Source organism: Eleutherodactylus coqui, chromosome 5 (genome assembly GCF_035609145.1).
Source record: "Eleutherodactylus coqui strain aEleCoq1 chromosome 5, aEleCoq1.hap1, whole genome shotgun sequence".
Classification (NCBI taxonomy): domain Eukaryota; kingdom Metazoa; phylum Chordata; class Amphibia; order Anura; family Eleutherodactylidae; genus Eleutherodactylus; species Eleutherodactylus coqui.
Genome location: NC_089841.1, coordinates 78,980,475 through 78,999,249, shown reverse-complemented (window position 1 = coordinate 78,999,249; position 18,775 = coordinate 78,980,475). Strand labels below are relative to the sequence as shown.

The 18,775-nt window shown below is 44.4% G+C and overlaps 1 protein-coding gene across 1 annotated transcript in view; it reads right to left on the bottom strand.

Annotated features, from left to right (window-relative positions):
* The window catches only part of TMEM267 (transmembrane protein 267), a 29,685-nt gene extending 17,614 nt beyond the window's left edge, over nucleotides 1-12,071 (bottom strand). Inside the window, exons 1-2 of the mRNA XM_066602748.1 lie at nucleotides 11,934-12,071; nucleotides 5,211-5,583 (exon numbers count right to left, since the gene is read on the bottom strand). Coding sequence (XP_066458845.1) covers nucleotides 5,211-5,522 — 312 coding nt within the window. The 5' untranslated portion in view covers nucleotides 5,523-5,583; nucleotides 11,934-12,071. The remainder of the gene's footprint in view (nucleotides 1-5,210; nucleotides 5,584-11,933) is intronic.
* Nucleotides 12,072-18,775: the final 6,704 nt, after the last annotated feature.

Below are 18,775 nucleotides of genomic sequence, written 5' to 3'. Positions count from 1 at the left end.
CACTGAAATGCAGCACAGAAATTGGTAAACCGCAAAGCATGGGTATGGCCTAAGTAAGAATACTCCCAGACCACCGCTATGATCTTAACCCCTTAGTGACCAAGATTTTTTCCGTTTTTCCATTTTCGTTTTTTCCTCCCCCGCCCTTTTAAAAAAATCGTAACTCCTTTATTTATCCATCGACGTCGCTGTATGAGGGCTTGTTTTTTGCAGGACAATTTGTATTTTTCAGTGTTGCTATTTAACCCCTTGAGTGGCGGGTTTCCTACCACCCTGTCGTGCCCACCAGGGCAGGTTTTTTTAAATGGTCTAGTCATTGAATTTCAACTAGTTTTGCAGTTGCGTCTAAAGAGCCATAACTTTTTCATTTTTCCATTGACATGACCATATAAGGGCTTGTTTTTTGCGGGACAAGTTGTGATTTTTTAAACAGGGGGGAGGAAAAAAAAGAAATGGGGAAAAAAGAAAAAAAGGGGCCATGTCATTAAGGGGTTAAATAATGTATTAACTTCCTTCTCTGGGTCATTACCACGCATGGATACCACATGTGATTATATTTTTTATTTTTTACAAAGTAAAGGGAGACAAGTGTTTTTATTATTTTTTTTATAATTGTTTTACTTTTTCTTTTTTTTCTTTTGTCCCTTTAGGGGACTTCCACAGGGACCCATCAGGACCCCTGATCACATTCCAGGGGTCCGATGGTGACAGCCCTTTACATGCTGCAGTGACAGCCCTTTACATGCTGCAGTCACATAGACTGCAGCATGTAAAGGGTTAACACAACAGAGATCGGAGGTGTTCTCTGATTTCTGCTGTAAGAGCTAGTACCTAGCTGTCCTCTGACAGCTAACAACCAGCTCTCCCTGCCACAGAGACCATCGGCTAGCTTCTGACAAGCCCATGGTCTCTATGGCAACCTGTAAACAAACCAGTGCAGGAGGTTGCCGGCATATCGGCAATATCTTCTGCTGTTTTTTCAAAGCCCGTGCTTTGTTCTCTGTGGGTCTGTGCAGGCAGAGCACAATGTCACAGCTTGTGGCATTGTGCTCTGCAGCTCCCATAGTAATACATAGCCCGGAAATCTTCCGGGCTATGTCGCTATGAGCTGTGGAGCTCGTCCCAGAAAATTTCCGGGCGTGCCACTCAAGGGGTTAATATACCATATAATGTGCTGAAAACTTAAAAAAAAAAAAAAAAAAAAAAGGAGAGAAATGGAAAAAAAATGAAATTCCGCCACCTTTTGGTGCGTCTTGCTTCTGCGGCGCACAAAAGTGCAGCAAAAATGACATGATAACTTTATTCTATGGGTCGGTACAGTTCCTACAATATCAGTTTGTTTTTTTATGTACTACTTGTATTTTTTTTAAAGATTTAATTTTTTTTAAATTATTTTCTGCAACCATCTTCTGTGCGCAATAGCTTTTTTATTTTTCCATCGACATGGTTGTGCCAGAGCTAATTTTTTGCATGATGTCCTGTAGTTTGTGTTAGTACCATTTTGGAAAATATACAACTTTTTTATCGCTTTTTATTGCATTTTTTTCTTGGAGACAGAGTGACCAAAAAAAAAAAAGCACATTTGTAGCGTTCTTTCGGGGTAAATAATGCATTATTTTGATAGAACGGACTTTTACTGACGATATCAAATATGTATTTTTTATTATTATTTAGATTTTTTTAGGTTGCCACAGAGGACAACAACTTGTGAGTCTTTGATCGCTCCTGCAGTATGATGTGATGCAATAGCATTACATTATACTGCTATTGGGCAGGCAGTCCATCAAGCCACCCCACGAGAATGGCTTGATAGGCATTCTGCCATGACAGCCCTGGGGCCTTTCAGAATGCCCCCGGCTGCCACGACACGCACACGGCTCCCTGCGATCTCATTGTGGGGGTCCGTTTGAGACCCCCGAACGATTGAAATGCTGCTGACAAAATTGATAGCGGAATTTAAAAGGTTAACTGCTCCGATGAGCCGCATGGCTCATCGGTGCTGTTGCCACCGGATGTTTGCTGTAAGAAACAGCCAGGACCCAGGATGTATGAAGAGAGATCGCTGCTTAATCTCTCTTCATCGTTAGACCGCCGTGACATCACCAGGTCTTCTGGCCTGGTAATGGCCTATAAACCGTTAAGTGGGCTTCTAATGACTGGTGACCTTCTGTGTATTATTGTTGTTTTTTAATATGCATTTTGCCTCCCCAATGCTACCAATGTGTTTATTACTCTGAAACCCCCTTGAAGGAACGGGGCAGCTCCCTTACTGCAGTATATTTTAGATTAAACAACACATTTTACACCATTGTATTGTGAGTTATTCCCCTTTCGGCGAGGCGTTAGATAGATCTGAATGTTGGCATCTCAAGGGCAACTGGAAGCGACGCTCATAAGTGTAATTTCAGAAGCGTTTTCTATCAAATATTCAGCAGCGATGGGGAGAGATGACCTATTTTTGGAGACTGAACATTCAGATTGCTAAAAAGCTGTCTCATTGCTGCAAGTACATTATAACTACAGCACTTATTCAAGAATGGACATCCCCTCCCCATCCTTCCAGCTGCAGAGAACGGTGAATAGTAAAGAGGTCAGTCACCCATCACCAGACAGACCTCTTTATTTTAAGGCTTCCTTCATGCATAGTCTTTGTGGCTTTTTTTGTAAGAAACAGTTTTTTTTTCTAAATACATTTTAAAATATTTTTTTATTTCATACATTTTCCATCCCTATTAAGAAGCCTACGAGAAAACACGAAAATAAAACAAAAAAAATAAATAAAAATTCATACATCAAACCTAATGCATGCTGGATTTTGAAAAATGCCACTGATCTATTAAAAAAAAAAAAAAACATCAAAAGTGAAAAAAAAAAAAAAATGCCATAAAAAAGGAAGCACATTCTGGATACCAATGTGGGCTTTAAGCTAACATCTAACCGCCGCGCTTAAAAAAAACAAAACACTGCATGCAATGTTGGATGAAAAACCCAGGAACACTAAAAGATGCATTTCCCATAAAACGCTATGTATGAAATCTTAGAGCGGTTGTACCAGGATGGTAAGTCAATGTGCAGATGGGTGGGGGTCTCACCGCTGAGCTTTTCACCAATCTTGAGAACAGAGGTCCCATGTCCCCTCTGCCTGTGATTGAGGGGTCGCTTCTCCCTCCACAATGACATCAGACCGGATGGAGGCCTGGCTGAGCATTTCAATGGGGCTGACTGAAATACACGAGCACTTGCCGCTTGGCTATCTCCTGCAGTTCCATTGAAAGTGAGTAGAGTGGTAGCGCACTTACATAACCAGTACTCCATTAAGCCTCCTTCTCACTGCGGAGTGAGGAGGAGAAAAGAAAATAGGACCCCCCATTCTCAGAGCCTTCACCAATCTGCAAGTTATACCCTAACCTGTGGATAGGGAATAACTTGTGATCCTGGTACAACCTCTTTAAGATGATCTGCTGTATGGATACTTTGGATAGAGTCAGAAGATATTTTGGATAGAGTCAGAAGATGACCTGTGCTGGTTGCCAAGGGAGGCACATGAGCTTTCTTACTGGCCGGGGAAGTTCATGCGAAGGTTCCTTCCAACTGCTTAAGGAGCCATACATATTTGATAAAATATGAATTACAACTAATATACTACGATACTCTTATCTGTATGCGGGTCACTTAACTATAGGGTACTTTACAAGGGGAAATTATCTCCTGGAAACAGCAAATTTGGGCAAAAGTAGTCTCATGTGTACACAGCCACTGACAGGGCACTGAACAAGAAATCGCTCACCTGTAGAAGTACCATAACCAAAAAAACAAGCAACTGTTTGGCTGTGTAAATTGGAGCCACTCAATGTTTGAGCAACTCCTGTTAACTGTGAATGGAGGCGGGTGGGCCGGAAGGATCCTCAATCGCTCCACCTCCATTCACTGGAATGACTATCGCTCCTGTGTAAGGACAAGAGTGATAGTCGGGCAGCAGTCCCTGGGATGCATAAGCATCGGCGTACGACAGTCAACCTGTGTAAAAGGGAGCTTAACTCTCAAAACAGTAGACGTTGGCGGGAAAAAAAGATTGAGAATGATAAACTGAAGAGTGTTTGACCATCAGCGATCTTAAAGGAGTTCCCCAGAATTACAAAAAGATGGCCACTTTCTTCTGAAACAGCGCCACACATGTCCATAGGTTTTGTGTGGTATTGCTTCAGTCACTTCAGTGGAGCTGAGCAAGACACAACCTGGTGTGGTGCTGTTTTTTTGGAAGAAAGCATCCACATTTTTCTAATTCTGTACAAGTCCTTTGGCCATCCTTAGACACATTTAGTCTTGTAGGTGCCTCTTCTTGTGACAGAAACTCTTTAACAGGAAAATCTATCTTTAAATAATCTTCTGATATGGAAAAGTGAAGCTCTAATGAGTGGGAGTCAATGAGCTCACCCCCTAAGCTAAGGCACACCAAACTCCTTCGGATACAGAGATTTCTGTGATCTGAAATTAATTGCGTAGGAGATTTTCAGTTACAAATATCTGACCATTTCGGAGTCTCTATAGAGCGTTTGGCATTCTTAATCTCTAACTATGACCTAAGGGGATGCTTACAAACATTTGTAACTAGGCTTTCCTTCACCTAGGACAAAAGAGTCAATTCACTACCCTAGTCCTGTATCTAAATCCCTGTTGGATACATACCAAGTCAGTCCTACCCTACCTGCACCTCATCTATTAGCAACAAGTAATCTGTCAGTAGGTGGCTACATTGAATTTCTGCATTAAGGCCTATTTAGACTGGACGAATGTCGGGCAAATGATCCCTGACACTCGACCCCGCATGTACTCACTCCCTTGCTGTTGCACAGGAGCAAGCTTCGCTGGCTCTCTCAGAGAGCGGCCAGCAGGGGGGCGGAGTGGCTGCAAAAGATTTCTCTCCGCGCTCACCCGCCCCTTTCCTTTGACTTCACATAGAGGCCGTTTCAGTACTGAACGGCTGCTATTTACACTGAACGGCCATTATGTTAAGTCAATGAAGAGGGGCGGGGGAATGCGAGGAGAGAAATCTCCTGTAGCCTCCCCGCTGTGAGCCAGCGGTACTAGCAGCAGCACGAGAGCGAGTATGTGCGGGGACGAGTGTCCACCCGTCTAAGTAGGCCTTTACTTTGTTTTCAGTGGGGTAACTTTGAATAGTCTTCTCTATTTGTAGCCTAGAAATCACTAACCTTTAATGAAAAGGAACCGGCCAGGAAGAAATGGTCCAAGTCTATGACGCAAGCAAAGAATCCAGCAAGAATAACTTCACAGAAGTCACTTCTCTTCCGTAGGCCGATGACGATGGCCCATGACCACATGCCAATCACACCGTGGGTGGCATTGTCGGACAGGGCTCGAAGCCAATCGTTTTGTTGGATGAAAGGTGCTTGCTGAACTTTGTCTGCTAAAAAGCAGAAGATGCCCAATCCTAGACTGGAGGCCACGGATGCAGTGCTGAATGTTTGGAGTAGCGCGTCAGCCTTCTCCATCTCTGAAGCCATTGCGACTTACAAGGCACTAAAACTCCAGGATGCGACCAGCCCATCTCAACACTGATTCATTCTGCAAAACATGGGAGATTGGAGAAGCAATGCAATTAAACAGACATTCTTTATACAGTAAAGTCTTGCACATCCTGACGAATATCTAAATTAATGCAAAATTGCTAATGACAGCTTATATCTACTAAAAAGCCTAGGGACTATGTCTTTCTAAAAACTTTTATTCAAACTCCTACCGTGTTTCCCCAAAAATAAGACAAAGTCTTATATTAATTTTTGTTCAAAAAGGTTTAACTTTTTTACATGTATAGCTGCCTGGACACTATTTAAATTGACTTTAATTAACTGTTAGCAGGGCTTAATTTTGGAGTAGGGCTTATATTTCAAGCATACTCAAAAAGCCTGAAAAATCATTTTGCATCCTCAAAAATTCTGGAAAATCATGCTATGTCTTATTTTCAGGGAAACAGGGTATGCACTGGCCCTTTACTAATTTGAATAGTCTCCCTATCTAGGGCAGCCGGAGAATTGACACAGCAACTTTTCCCTAAATATATTACCTGTTGTTCCGACGTATTTTGTCATTCATCAAGGTAAACTTCCAAACATCATAGGAAAAGATAATGACAATTAAGCTATTTACAGAACACTGAATGCTCACCTCACTGGAGACACCTATCTATTAGCACGTTGGAGCTCCTCCGGCCTTCAGAACCTCAGCAATTCACTGTTGCATAGACTCCACTAGGTGTTAACGTCGTTCTGCAGGAATATTGTCCCATGCAGACAGGAGAGCTTCTGCAGTCGCCACAAATTAGATGAAAGTACTGACATGCTCTGGACACTTGCCAGGAAGGGTTCATCTAATCTTGCTGCTTCACCAAATCCTGACCCTGCCATCGCATGGTGCAACACAGCCATCTGGATTCATCTGAGCGGGTGATGTTTTCCACTGCCCAATGATCCAATTGTTGCTCACTTGTGCCCACTGAAGTCTTGCCTTTGACAGCAATGGTGCTGGAACTGTTCAGCTGCTGTTATATCTCATCCGCTCTAAGGAACAACAAGTTGTGGATTCGGACACATTAGTTGGGGCACCAGCAGGGGCGTAACTATAGTGGGTGCAGGGGATGCGGTCACACCCCGTCCCAGGAGCATTAGGGGGCCCATGAGGCCTCTCTTCTCCATATAGGGAGCCCAATACTATTAATAAACATTATAATTAGGGGCCCTGCTACACATTTTGCATTGGGGCCCAGGAGCTTTAAGTTACACCTCTGGGCAGCAGCATTGTATTCAGCTACAATTTGCTTAACTGTGCACTGCTTGCTCATCAGAATGATTCTTGGCATCCTCCCTGTTTTCAGAAATGTCAGACCCCTTATGAATTGTAACCCCCGATTTTAAACACCTTATGAACTGTATATTTCCACTGAATCCCCTTTCGCTGAATGTTTTTCCTTGATCACACCATTCTCTGTACACTCGCCACACCGCTGAATAGGAAAGCTTTCAAAGGTTTTGCAATTTTTGAAATTTTGGCACTGGCTAGTCCATCATTGTTGAGCAGACCTTGCTGGAAGTCACTCAGATTGCTATATTTTCCAATTCTAATGTGGATTCACACTGAAACTGATCTATGGAAAACTTGCTCATACAATGAGAATGGTAGAGTTGGAAGGGACCTCCAGGGTCATTGGGTCCAACCCCCTGCTTAATGCAGGATCACTAAATCATCCTAGACAGATGTCTGTCCAGTCTCTGTTTGAAGAACTCACCACCTCCCATGGCAACCTGTTTCACTCATTGATCATCTTTTAGAGCTCTTTCACACGGTCGCATGTGTTTTAAGTTTTCCCGGCCACGCTGTAAAGTAGCATGAACGGACGTTTTTCCCGCTCACACAGCCAGCGTTTTTTTCCCCATTCACACGATCGCGAGCGATGTTTTTAGCAAAAAAATACATCGCACCCTGGAAAACCCTTGCTCTGCCAAAATCCTTGGGATGTCTTCCAATGCCTATATAGAAGCACCTGTAAACTTTTTGCTGTATTGGACGCTGCTGAAATGCCTCACCCTCCCTTTATGGGAGCTGGCACCGTATATCGGGCAAAAGATAGTTCCAGAACTATCTTTTTGCCTGCCGTATATGTGTTGGTGTGTATTTCGGTCGCGTATGTTCCATTTTTCACGGTGCTTTGTTTTTACGCGCCATGTATTCGTCTGTGAGAATTAATGCATGGTAAACCAATGCCTCGGATAGGCGTGTATATCAGTCGGCCATAAAAATGTCACCCTTTATGCGCTCGTGTGAATGAAGCCTCACTGTCATAAAGTTTTTTCTAATATCTAATTTGTGTCTCCTCCCTTTCAGTTTCATCCCATTGCTTCTAGTCTTTCCTTGTACAAATGAGAATAGGGCTGACCCCTCTGCACTGTGACGGCCCTTCGGATATTTGTAGACAGCTATTAAGTCTCCTCTCAGCCTTCTGTTTTGTGAGCTAAACATTCCCAGATCCTTTAACCGTTCCTCATAGGACATGATTTGCAGACTGCTCACCATCCTGGTAACTCTTCTCTGAACTTGCTCCAGTTTGTCTAAGTCTTTTTTAAAGTGGGGTGCCCAGAACTGGACACAGTATTCCAGATAAGGTCTGACTAAGGAAGAGTTGTTGTTTATTCGTTCAGTCACTTCCGACTCTTCGTGACCTCGTGGACCAGCCCATGCCAGAGCTTCCTGTCGGCTGTCGCCACCCCCAACTCCACCAAGGTCCAGTCCGTCACCTGAAGGATATCATCCATCCATCTTGCCCTTGGTCGGCCCCTTTTCTTTTTGCCTTCCACTTTCCCCAACATCAGCATCTTCTCCAAGGTCTCCTGTCTTCACATTATGTAGCCAAAGTACTTCAGTTTTGCCTTTAATATCCTTCCCTCCAGTGAGCAGTCTCGCTTTATTTCCTGGAGTATGGACTGGTTTGATCTTCTTGCAGTCCAAGGCACTCTCAGCATTTTCCTCCAACACCACAGTTCAAAAGCATCTATTTTCTTTCGCTCATCCTTCCTTATGGTCCAGCTCTCCCATCCATAGGTTACTATGGGGAATACCATTGCTTCACTATGCGGACCTTCATTGTCAGTGTGATGTCTCTGCTCTTAACTATTTTATTGAGATTGGTCATTGCTCTCCTCCCAAGAAGTGAACGTCTTCTGATTTCCTGGCTGCAGTCCACATCTGCAGTAATCTTTGCGCCTAGATATATGAAGTCTGTCACTGCCTCCACGTTTTCTCCCTCTACTTGCCAGTTGTCAGTCAATCTGGTTGCCATAATCTTGTTTTTTTTTTATGTTTAACTGCAGCCCAGCTTTTGCACTTTCTTCTTTCACCTTGGTAATAAGGCTCCTCAGCTCCTCCTCGCTTTCAGCCATCAAAGTTGTATCATTTGCATATCTAAGATTGTTAATGATTCTTCCACTGATTTTACCTCCAGCCTGGGATTCATCAAGCCTCGCTCGTCACATGATGTGTTCTGCATACAAGTTGAACAGGTAGGGTGAGAGTATACACCGCTGCCGAGTGCATGTGATAATGGGCCAACATGTGTGCCATACTTATAAAGCAGCTGTCAGGGTTTTTTTTGGCATGGTTTCCTTGTCGGTCAAATTTCCATCTTAATAGTATGCAAACTGTTGGCCAGCCTACGACACATCAGAGAAGTCACACATTGTAGATGGGTTTTCCACGTCTGTCTGTTTGACAATATGAATAACTCCATTTGTGTCTTTGAAAAATTGTCAGCAAGACTTTATAATTCTGTATAGATATATGTGATTTCTACGGACGGCTTTAGTAGAATCAATCCAGATATCGTAAACTACACTTCTATATGCAAGACCTGAAATATTGCTACTAAGTAAACTACGGTAATATAAACCAACAGCAGATTATTCAACTAGGCATACAATACTATTTCTCCCAAACCAGGGAGGATTTACATCAACGATGCAGGATTGATGAATGGATTAACGGCCTCACATAATTAGCCGCTATTTATAATGAATGAGTAATTAATGGGAAGAACAAGTAAAAGACAAGACAAAGGAAAGGGTCCTTATAGGAACATTAGGAAAATAGAAGAAAGATGGTACCAAATCCTCACAATGATCTCAGTCATTGTATGACACTGGAAGTAGGAGGCAGAATGAGTCCTCGCTTGTTAGTAATAAATTGTACTTTATGGGGTGCTTCAAGAAGATTGAGTCAACTTGAAGTCACTACATCTCTGCAGCCATGAATTGCCCATGAGCACTGGCGTAACTATAGGGGATGCAGAGGATGCGGTTGCACCCGGGCCCAGAAGCCTTAGGGGGCCTATAAGGCCTCTCTTCTCCATAGAGGGAGCCCAGTACTATGAATAAAGCATTACAGTTGGGGGCCCTGTTACAGGTTTTGCATTGGGGCCAAGAGGCTTCAAGTTACGCCTCTGCCCATGAGCGAGACTCTTACCACCTGAAAGGGCATGGCATAACGTTTCAAATAATTACCTCTTGATGCCTCTGTCGGTGCAGAAACAGACCCAAACCTCAGTCATTTGCAAGATGGGGCCCCACAATACAAGGCAATTTGCGTTCTACAATTAAACAAGACTGAATTGATAATTGCAGTGCAGCGTGTGTTTCAACAGTGTTTTGGCACTTTTCTTGTTTTCTTAGGGGTAATGTGTACAAAAGCCAACAGTTTAGGTTTTTTTCAAATCTATAGTTCTTTATTTTTTAAATTAGTACTTTTATGCTAAAATAAAGAACAGAAATGGGTTGATATAATTTATATAGTCTGGGATTACAGGGCAGCTATGGCTATGGTTTAGCTTGGTGGTGGGTTTTGATCTTATATATAAAAAATTTCTGTCATTTTTTTGTAACTATGCCACTGATTTAGGGCGGCTTCAGACGACCGTATATCGGCCGGGTATTCACGCCAGCCGATATACGGCGTCTCTCTCTGCAGGGGTAGGAGGCTGGAAGAGCCGGGAGCAGTGCTCTGAGTTCCCACCCCCTCTCTGCCTCCTCTCCGCCCCTCTGCACTTTTTGCAATGAGAGGAGGCGGGATGGGGCGGGGCTAAGTTCTAGGAATTAGGGGCAGAGGGGCGGAGAGGGAATGGAGAGTTGGCGGAGAGGGGGCGGGAGCTCAGAGCACTGCTCCTGGCTCTTCCAGCCTCCTCCCCCTGCAGAGAGGGACGGCGTATATCGGCTGGCGTGAATACGCGGCTGATATACGGTCGTCTGAATAAGCCCTTAAAAAGAGACTCTGATTATATCAGCAGCAGCCAGACCGGAGCTAGAGAGCAAGTTAAAATACTTCATTGTGTGGTTGCTGCCCGATTGGAGGTTCAGAGGGTACAAATTAGGGGCATTCTGACTTTGCAATCCAAATTTGGATTCAGGGTTTCCTAGGGGGTTTTCTCTTACTGCCATTATACCATGGCGCTATCTGCTGGCTAGAGCCAGAACTGCGGTATGGGACATGCTTGAGAGCCCCCCCCCTTCGACAGCAGAGCGGCCAGTAATATACAGTAAGAACACCTTGCCGGACGTCTTCGGACATCGGAGCTCTGCAACTTTCAATCAGAATGTCTGAAGACATCAGACAGTGGATTGGAAAGGGTTAATACTGGGGGCAGTATTGCCATGGGGGCCACTGAGAGGGGGAACTATCACCATGGGGGCCACTGAGAGAGTGCATTATTACTACCGTACTGGGACCACTGAGAGGAGACAATCTACTATATTGCGTAGGGAGGGGGGGGGGGCACTGGAATAGCAGAGGTAAAATCATACGCCTTGATAAGCTACGCCCCCTAAATCAAGACCACTTTTACTTTGGTAGGTATTTTTGGTGACAAAGCTGGCAACACCTAGTGCTATCATTCACCCCATTGACATTACATTTTCTCTGGAGCACTATAAGGACCAAGATGTCAATGTCACCCATCCCCCTTATGAGCATCCTCTGGAGGGGGGCGCTGCACAGATGCCTACATGTAATGGGGAGGAATTATATCTTCTATACCTACATAACTTCATCCAATACAAATCACACACGAGGACCCCCACAGTCACATGACATTGAGGAACAAAAAGTTGCCCGACCCCCGATTCCTACAAGAGTCCTCCTGCGTCTCCTCTGTGCAGCCCAAGATTATTATTTCCTATTTCTTCTTGCATCTCTTAACACCTGAGATTGAATTAGAGGGCCCCGGGGATCGTGATCATTATGAAGATGACTCAAGCAACCTGTGGCTCCCTAGAGGTTTTCTAAGTCCCCGGAGAAGGCTCGAAAAGCGGTATGCTGGGATTTGCAGTACCACAGCAGGAATTATCTTAATGGCTACAATGGCGCAGCTGCTTACTTACCTCCACCCCTCCATAGGACAGCGCCCCCCACAGTCTGGATGCGAGATTGCTGTGCCGCCTGGATAGTAGCAGCCCTGATGACGGCGAACAGTGCACTGCAGGGAATGTCCGCTCACTCTGCACCTGCCCGGCTCTTCCTGAACTCGCAGCTGTCATCGGTGAGGGGGCTGGCCGGCAAAGCTAGGCTGTGATTGGCTGAAGCTGCTGCGTTCGGGCGTGTGATTGGCTAAGACGCGCCAGGTCCCAGCGCCCCGCCTATGTCCGGAGCGTCACTGCAGAGCGCAGCTGTCATCTCTCGTGATGCTCATAGTGTAGTGAATGACTGATACTGTACGGTGAGCAATGACTGATCTCATCATCCCACAAGCTAGCAGTCTGCTATTCTTCACTATGTATCAATCTATTTGCTGAAAAGTTGATGTAGTTTAGGCAAAGGCATAATAGTTAATACTAAGGACGACAAGCAAAAGCTTATATGGGCGCGCCAAACATCCCCCAAAAGAAACACCGATGCTCCCTGCCATTGAAATCGCTAATTAGTCTAATGAGTTCAAGATGTGTTATATTCCTGCGCAATTACGCAGTGTTTCACACATCTACTAGTGTATTGCGCACTCATTTATGCATAGGCTCTGTTCTTTTTAATATATTTATTAATGACCGGGTAGACAGATTACACAATATAATATTAATATTTGCAGTTGATACTAAGTAATGTAAAGTAATTAACACAGGAGAGGACAGTATATGGTGGCAAGAGGATCTAGATAAGTTGAAGGCAGAAAAGTGGCAAATGAGGCTTAACACTGATAAATGTAAGGTTATGTACATGGGCAGCGGAAATACAGGTCAGCATTAGGCTAGTTTCACACAGGCGAGGGCGAGATCGGGCTGTGAATCACAGCCCGATATCGCACTTTCCACCATGTAAAAGCCCTGTGCATGCCAGGCATTTTCATGTGAAACCAGCCTCGCATCACAGTGGGGAATCCCTACATCCCATTGCCTCCAATGGTGCGGCATCAGCCCTATTGAAAGCAATGGAAGAACTCTGCGATCCTCTGAGAGCGCAGTGGCAGGGGATTACTCATCCCCGCGGGGAATCCCTTCAGCTGCTGTCACACAGGATTGCAGAGTTCTCCCATTGCTTTACTACTTAAAAAAAATAAAAATAATATATATTTTTTCTGCCGATTTGTTCTGACTTATTTTTTTAATCTTTCTGTCGATAGGACTACTTGAGCGCTTGCATTTTGAGGGACAACTTGTGGTTTCCATGGGTACTCTTTTGGCGTACATACAATTTTTTGATCTATTTTTGGCTTCATATATTTTTTTTCTGCCAATGTTTACCATGTGGGATAAATATCTGTTATTTTGATAGATTGGACTTGTATGGATGTGGTGGTGCCAAATATATTTTTGATTTGAATTTTTTATTATGAACTAGCGTACCCGTCGCGCGTTGCTGCGAAGACAGACAGACATACATACATTCGTTTTTATATATCTAGATGACGGCAGCAGCGACCACTGAGGTTTTGTAGGCCGCTGCTTCCCCCTTGCAGGCTGAATAAAATAGCCGTTGTGTGGAACATCCAATTTATCCGGCTGCTGTGGCTTCTTGGGAAGATAGCCTAGTACATGTTTGCCCACTTCCAACTCCAATGGAGACTGACTGTAAATGGCTGGCGTGCTCTAGTATTTATGGTTCCAAGCTGTACGTGTCATTGCATACAGTCTATCTATCTATCTATCTATCTATCTATCTATCTATCTATCTATCTATCTATCTATCTATGACATCAGGAAATGAGAGAATTAGATTTCGTACGTAAAATTTGAACGCTAATTCTTTGGCGCTTTGAATTGAATAATCGAGTTGGGACCCATTAACGTTTCCTATTTATGACATAATCAATGCTCGAGCCAAATTTCAAGTTTCTATGACATTGGGAAATGAGAGAATTAAATTCCGTACATAAAATTTGGACGCTAATTCTTTTGCGCTTAGAATTGAATAATCGAGTTGGGATGAGACATAAGGCCTTGCCCATAAGCATTCCCCAACCTCCAAGAACTGAACCTACCTACCTGAATGAGATTTTGTAGGCCGCTGCTTCCCCCTTGCGGGCTGAATAAAATAGCCGTTGGGTGGAACATACAATTTATCCGGCTGCTGTGGCTTCTTAGGAAGATATCCTAGTACTTGTTTACCCACTTCCAACTCCAATGGTAATTGGCTGGCGTGCTCTAGTGGTTCCAAGCTGTACGTGTCATAATAGAGCCTTAATGACATCACAATGCAGCTTATGAGAACATGTTGGGGCATGTTCGCGCGTTGCTGCGAAGACAGACATACATACATACTACGTTTTTATATATCTAGATGACGGCAGCAGCGACCACTGAGGTTTACCGCTGGGGTATGTCACTCTTATTACTAATGGGGGGAGTGTCACTATTATTACTGCTGTGGGATGTCACTATTATCGCTGGGGTGAAGGTGTCACTATTACCGCTGGGGTATGTGTACATGTGGCAGAAATGGGCAGGGCTCTTTCAGAATAGACCGGGTGCAGATTTTGACTGCTTTTTAGATGCGGAAATGCTGCAGAATTTTCCACAGAAATCTCCGCTGAGCACATTCTGCAGTATTTCCGCGTCCAAAAAGCAGTCAGAATCTGCACCCGGTCTATTCTGAAACAGCCTTGTCCTTTTTAGAACGACGGGGGTAAAATCATACGTTGTGATAAGCCCCGCCCCCTGACGTGTTGGCACTTTGCGATACATAAGTGGGTTTTGGGTTGTAGTTTGGGCACTCGGTCCCTAAAAGGTTCGCCATCACTGGCCTAGTACATGTTTGCCCACTTCCAACTTCAATGGAGACTGACTGTAAATGGCTGGCGTGCTCTAGTATTTATGGTTTCAAGCTGTACGTGTCATTGCATACAGTCTATCTATCTATCTATCTATCTATCTATCTATCTATCTATCTATCTATCTATCTATCTATCAGGGTTATTGCATACAGTCTATCTATCTATCTCCTATCTATCTATCTATCTATCTATCTATCTATCTATCTATCTATCTATCTATCTATCTATCTATCTATCTATCTATGACATCAGGAAATGAGAGAATTAGATTTTGTAGGCCGCTGCTTCCCCCTTGCGGGCTGAATAAAATAGCCGTTGGGTGGAACATACAATTTATCCGGCTGCTGTGGCTTCTTAGGAAGATATCCTAGTACTTGTTTACCCACTTCCAACTCCAATGGTAATTGGCTGGCGTGCTCTAGTGGTTCCAAGCTGTACGTGTCATAATAGAGCCTTAATGACATCACAATGCAGCTTTATAGAACATGTTGGGGCATGTTCAAGGGCGTCCGATGTTGATGACATCAGTGATGACATCACAATAGCAGGTGGCTTACTTATTCGATCTACGTGGGGGGGGGGGGCGTAACTTTCGACGACGCTCGCGCGCCATTTATCGTAGGATATTTGTACTATGCCTATAATCTTCCCAGGAGTGTACTCAACAACTTCCCAAAGTTTCATGGCGATCGGATGAATGGTGTAGTAGCGCATAAAGGACAAACACGCACGCAGACACGCACGCACGCACGCAGACAGACATACATTCAATTTTATATATATAGATAGGAGGAGAGGCTTTTTTTTGGTATCCTTTATTTTTTTTTCTAATAATAAAGCTTTATTTTTCACTTTTTTTCTTTAATAGTTCCCATAGGGCATTTGAACTTGCGATTGTTTGATCGCTTTTACCACTGAAGTATCGCAATAACCTGTATTTTTGCCCGCATTCTATTAGGATAGGACACAGTCTGAACTAATAGGCTGAAATACATGGTAGCCCTGGGGGCCTTCAAAAGTTCCTGGGCTGCAATGCCAAGCGAGCGACACCTTGCCATCTCATTGCAGGAGGTGGTACCATTGGGAACCACCCAACTTCAATCGGAGTGACAGCGTCATTTAAAAAGTTAACAGCATGTGAAATTAGCCTCAAAAGGGCTTTTTCCAAGACCACACTTGTGGCTCAGTGTGTTCTATATTGGAAATCATTCATCTTTGCAAATATACCTGCTTGCTGAAAGTCCCAGGCCTAATTTCTCAGCCCACTAAACATACATGGGAGGTCAGCGCAGAGACTTCCGCTCCAAATACACAGAGGTCGGAGTGGAAGCCTCTGTGCTGACCTTCTAGTGGCCGGCGCTTGTAACTGCAGGCACAGCTCCCATTGATTTCAATAAGAGCCGTGCCTGCAGTTACAAGCGCCGGCCACTTCATGGGAGTTTGGCACGGAGACTTCCGCTCCAAATACACAGAGTTTGGAGCGGTAGCCTCCGCGCCGACCTCCTTATAGTGGCTGGCGCTTTTAACTGCAGGCATGGCTCCCATTGATTTCAATGAGAGCTGTGCCTACAGTTACAAGCGCCAGCTTCCATTCCGACCTCTGTGTTATTGTGGCACTGACAGCATGCGGCCGCAGCTGATCAGTTGTGGTCCAAAGCAACAGACCCAGCCAAGCAACTATTGATGATGACCTATCCTGATGATAGAGGCATCAATAGTATTTTCCTGGAAAACCCCTAAGCATACTCAGTTCATCCTGCCTTCGCTTCTATGAAATTGCTCTGTACCTGCCTTCAGCACACAGGGTGAGCATGTGCAGAGCAGGATGTGTCTCTGCTCTCTCTTCCCTGCATTCAGTAAGCACTGCTTCCCCTCTCTTCCTCACATTGTAAATATTGCCTTCTGCTCTTTCTAAGCTCAAGGACTATACAAATGGTTAAACTGCTGTAATTAACCCTGTTTGCTCAGTGAAGAAAGCTTCAGCAATGGAAGAAACAATATAGAAGGGAGGCACAAAGGATGCTACATGGCCAAATGAAATTACTATTTTATTATATTAGAAATGTATTTTGTGTTCGACAACCCGTTTAAAGGGCCCTTCCAGCGAAAACGCATTTTTCCATTCCTGCCTCCACTCACCGTATTGCCAGTCACACTCTGGAGGTCTCTTATGTATTCCAGCCACTTCCCTGAAGTGCACCCTCTTATCAGGCACCATCTTAATGTTGCTTTCACCTAAAGCCCATGATGCATCCGCACTGCTATACCAGTAGCTATACCATTTTTTCCTGCGAGGGGGTTAGGGGAGGAGTTTAATTATCATTACCTTCTATATTCACCTAAATAAGCTACAAACCATAAGTATATAGTCATAAGGATGAACTGTGATCTCCTCTATTACAACTGTGTGGTAGGAGCTGTGTGATCATCATCAGGAGAGTCTGTGTCCCCATGCAGGCAGTTTATGTATATCAGCATCACGCAGGCATTTGTGTTATCGAATTGTCAGTTTCTCAGTCTAAGAAAATCAAAGCTGGTCAGAATTGAGATCACATGAACATCTGAGGAAAAGAGACTGTGGGTTTCAGCTAGACAGAAATGACTGACCAAGACAACACTAGCCCACTTTTATATATTGGGGGATAGTTACATAATGAATAATTAAAAAAAAAAAATCACCCTTTAACCTCTTAGTGCTACAGGATGTAAGTTTATGTCCTGAGCGTCTGGTACTTGCTGCACAAGAAGTAAATGTATGTCCTCTGCATGGCACAGGCCCAGAAGCTGAGCCCATGCCATCTGCCACAGCAAATATCGATGAGAACACTGATCCCAGCTGTTGACTGCTTCCATGCCATAATCAATGCTGTAGTGCACTCCCTCTGTGACAGCATTGGTCTGCCGCTATGTCAACGCGATAGGTCGGCAACCAGCTGCCATTTCCTAGTGTCCAGGTCTGCCATGGTGTATGATCGCTATTAGAGATGAGCGAACGTGTCCGTTACGGACACATCCGCACCCGGACACCCGCTTTGCCGAACACTGCAGTGTTCGCGCGTAAGTGTCCGGGTGCCGCCGGGGGGCGGGGAGATGCGCGGCGGCGCGGGCGGCAGTAGCGGGGAACAGGGGGGAGCCCTCTCTCTCTCCCTCTCCCCCCCACTCCCCGCCGCACCCCCCCGCGCTGCCACGGTGGCCCCCGAACTTTTTCGCCCGAACACTGAAGTGTTCGCAAAGTTCGGTGTTCGGGCGAAAAAGGGGCGGGGCCGAACGTGTTCGCTCATCTCTAATCGCTATCAATAGCAGAAAATGCATTGCATTACAAACGCATTGCAATGTATTATCAAATCAATCAAACAATCACAGGTTCAAGTCCCCTAAAAGGACATAAAAAGTGTTAAAAAAAATAAAAATGTATAAATATATATACATATATGTAAAAAAAAACAAAAAAAAACCTTTTTGCCCACTCTCGCCTCTTTAAAAAACAAAACAAAACATGTTTTGTGTCACCTCATCTGTAAGGTCCCATACAATAAATTAAACACACTTTGTCCCGTACATCAAAAAATGTAAAAAAAAGAAAAAGAAAAAAAAACTTAAAAATGAAAACAAAATGCTTACTTTGTTCATTTTGCTTCCTCAATAAACGTCTGGCTGATATATGCTACGATCTAATGCATTGAATTCCAATATATCAGATCTCAGGGCCATATACCCACGGCATGAAAGCGCCTGGCCGGCCAATATAGTGCCAAGCTCCTTCACATCAGCCCGCAAAGATAGTCCTGGAACTATGCGTTGTCCGCTGCATGGGCTCCTATGGGAGCCAATGACAGCGGCCGGTGAAGGGAGGAAGTTTAGCAGTGTGACTGCTAAACTCCCTCCCTCTTCTCTCCTCTTCAGTTGTTTGCAATGGGAGGGGGCGGGACAGGGGCAGAGCTAAGCTCCACCCTGTCCCCT